The sequence below is a fragment of the Plasmopara halstedii genome, assembly GCF_900000015.1.
Source record: "Plasmopara halstedii genome assembly, contig: Scaffold_1583, whole genome shotgun sequence".
Taxonomy (NCBI): Eukaryota; Oomycota; class Peronosporomycetes; order Peronosporales; family Peronosporaceae; genus Plasmopara; species Plasmopara halstedii.
In genome coordinates this window covers 34,310-36,131 of record NW_020188494.1, presented here as the reverse complement: position 1 = coordinate 36,131, position 1,822 = coordinate 34,310, and the positions used below count along the sequence as shown (strand labels likewise).

At 44.2% G+C, this 1,822-nt stretch overlaps 1 protein-coding gene across 1 annotated transcript; it reads right to left on the bottom strand.

Moving 5' to 3' along the window:
* Window positions 1-420: 420 nt before the first annotated feature.
* Window positions 421-795, bottom strand: PHALS_01597 (uncharacterized protein; the record flags this gene model as incomplete). Its single annotated transcript, XM_024716020.1, has 2 exons — window positions 421-545; window positions 627-795. The coding sequence occupies 2 exons, from the start codon at window positions 793-795 to the stop codon at window positions 421-423; spliced, it is 294 nt and encodes a 97-aa protein (XP_024581660.1).
* Window positions 796-1,822: the final 1,027 nt, after the last annotated feature.

The window sequence follows — 1,822 nt, the reverse complement described above, 5'->3', positions numbered from 1 at the left end:
TAATACTCTCCTTGTTTTGCTCAACCTTCGTATCTTCATCAGCATCCACTTTGGCAGTGTCTTTACCTTGACTCTCGTCTATGTCACCTTTTTCGACTAAATTAGCTTGAAATGTTCAAGCTGACGATGCAATTTATTCACTTCGTCTATATATCGTGGTCATTTCCTCCTTCTCGTCCACCACTTCTATGCTCTCAACTTTTAACTCTTTCATTTGATCCTTTTTACTTTTCTCAATCACATCCATTACACTTGTCAATTGCCGCTTTAATCTAATAACCTCCTCATCATGATCGTGTTTTAGCCTTTCGTTTAAACTTTCAAGTTTCAATTTTAAGGTCTGCCTGCTTTTCGAGTCACGTGTTGAGTCTCCTGGTCACTCTCTCGAACCCATTGCTCCATAGCTCGACACGCCTCTCGCTATTGCTCAAGCAACGCAGCATCTTCTTCCTGTCTCTCTTTTGCTCGTCCCTTGACTCTTTTCATGTCGTTTTCAATTTCTCTCGACCAAAAAATCGCATTTTTTATCTCCTCAATGTCATTTTCTGGACACCTCCAACACAACATGATTCAAGTCCACAAGCCGTTGCACCCGCTTCACAAGTTTCTCCTCTTTATTCTTATACGTACGATACCATCCTGCATCTTCCAGTGTTCCGAGAAGCCAAAACGTGTCGGCTGCTGCTCGAAAATCTGCATCCAAGCTTGTGTCACTGTCTCTGCGGCTTGTTGTAGCGCTGTCCTCGCTGTCACATTGCCTTTCACTTCCATATCTTCTGACTTTTTGATCAACATCGTTTGTAGTTTAGCTAAGCAGGACGTCAGCCTCGTGATCGTCAATAGCGTCGTCGCTCTCGCCATGTCGAAGTGCTAGAAGATGCCGTTGCTCAAAGATAAGCGCCAATGCTTGCCGTAAATCCAATACGGACAATATTACTTTACATGAAGGTTCTGACTGTCTTTAAGGGAGCTCGGGGATTTGCGTGTCAGCTGAACAAAACTATATATGGACTCAATCAAGCTGGAAGTGCTCGTAACAAGACGATCGACCACGTCTTCGAAAAGAACGATTTTAAAGGTTGTGGAGCGGATCAGTTTGTCTAGGTGAAGAAAGTCAAAGAAGGTTTTGTCTACGTATGTCTATATGCCGATGATATGATCATTGCAACCAAAACGAGCAGCGAGATTCTAGAGGTCAATGGGATGCTAAAAAGTATTCTCAAGATGAAGGATCTCGGTATGGCGAAGTTCATCTTGGGCATGGAGATCGACCACGACAGGTACGGTACATTAGCGTCGAGACTGAGCTAATTAGACAGAAAAACGCCAAGGACGTCGACAATCCGTGTACGTCTGGTCTCAAGCCAACAACGTCACAGTCACCAAGTACAGAAGCTGAACGTTCAGAGATGCGGTCAAGAATTGGATGTCATGCTATACATTACAACTTGCACTCGGCCGGACATAGCATATGTCGTTACACAACTGTCTCGATTCTCGAGATCCCGGGAAACCACATTGAACTGTTGCAGTTCGTGTACTACGCTACTTAAATTCGACACGTCATCACGGGAACATTTACGAAGGAGGGTCTGGAATGGTGAGTGTTGAAGCTTTTTTGGATGCAAACTGGAGTAGCAACACTGATGGCAGACTGACTGTCTCAGGTGTGTTGATCAATATTGAAAAGCTTCACTTCTGTTCAAGTCCAATAAAGAACCGTCGCACTAAGTTCTGCAGAAGCAGAATATATGGCGCTAAGCTTGTGCACACAAGAAGTACTTTGGACGCACGCTCAAGGACATGGGTCATGAACAAGTGG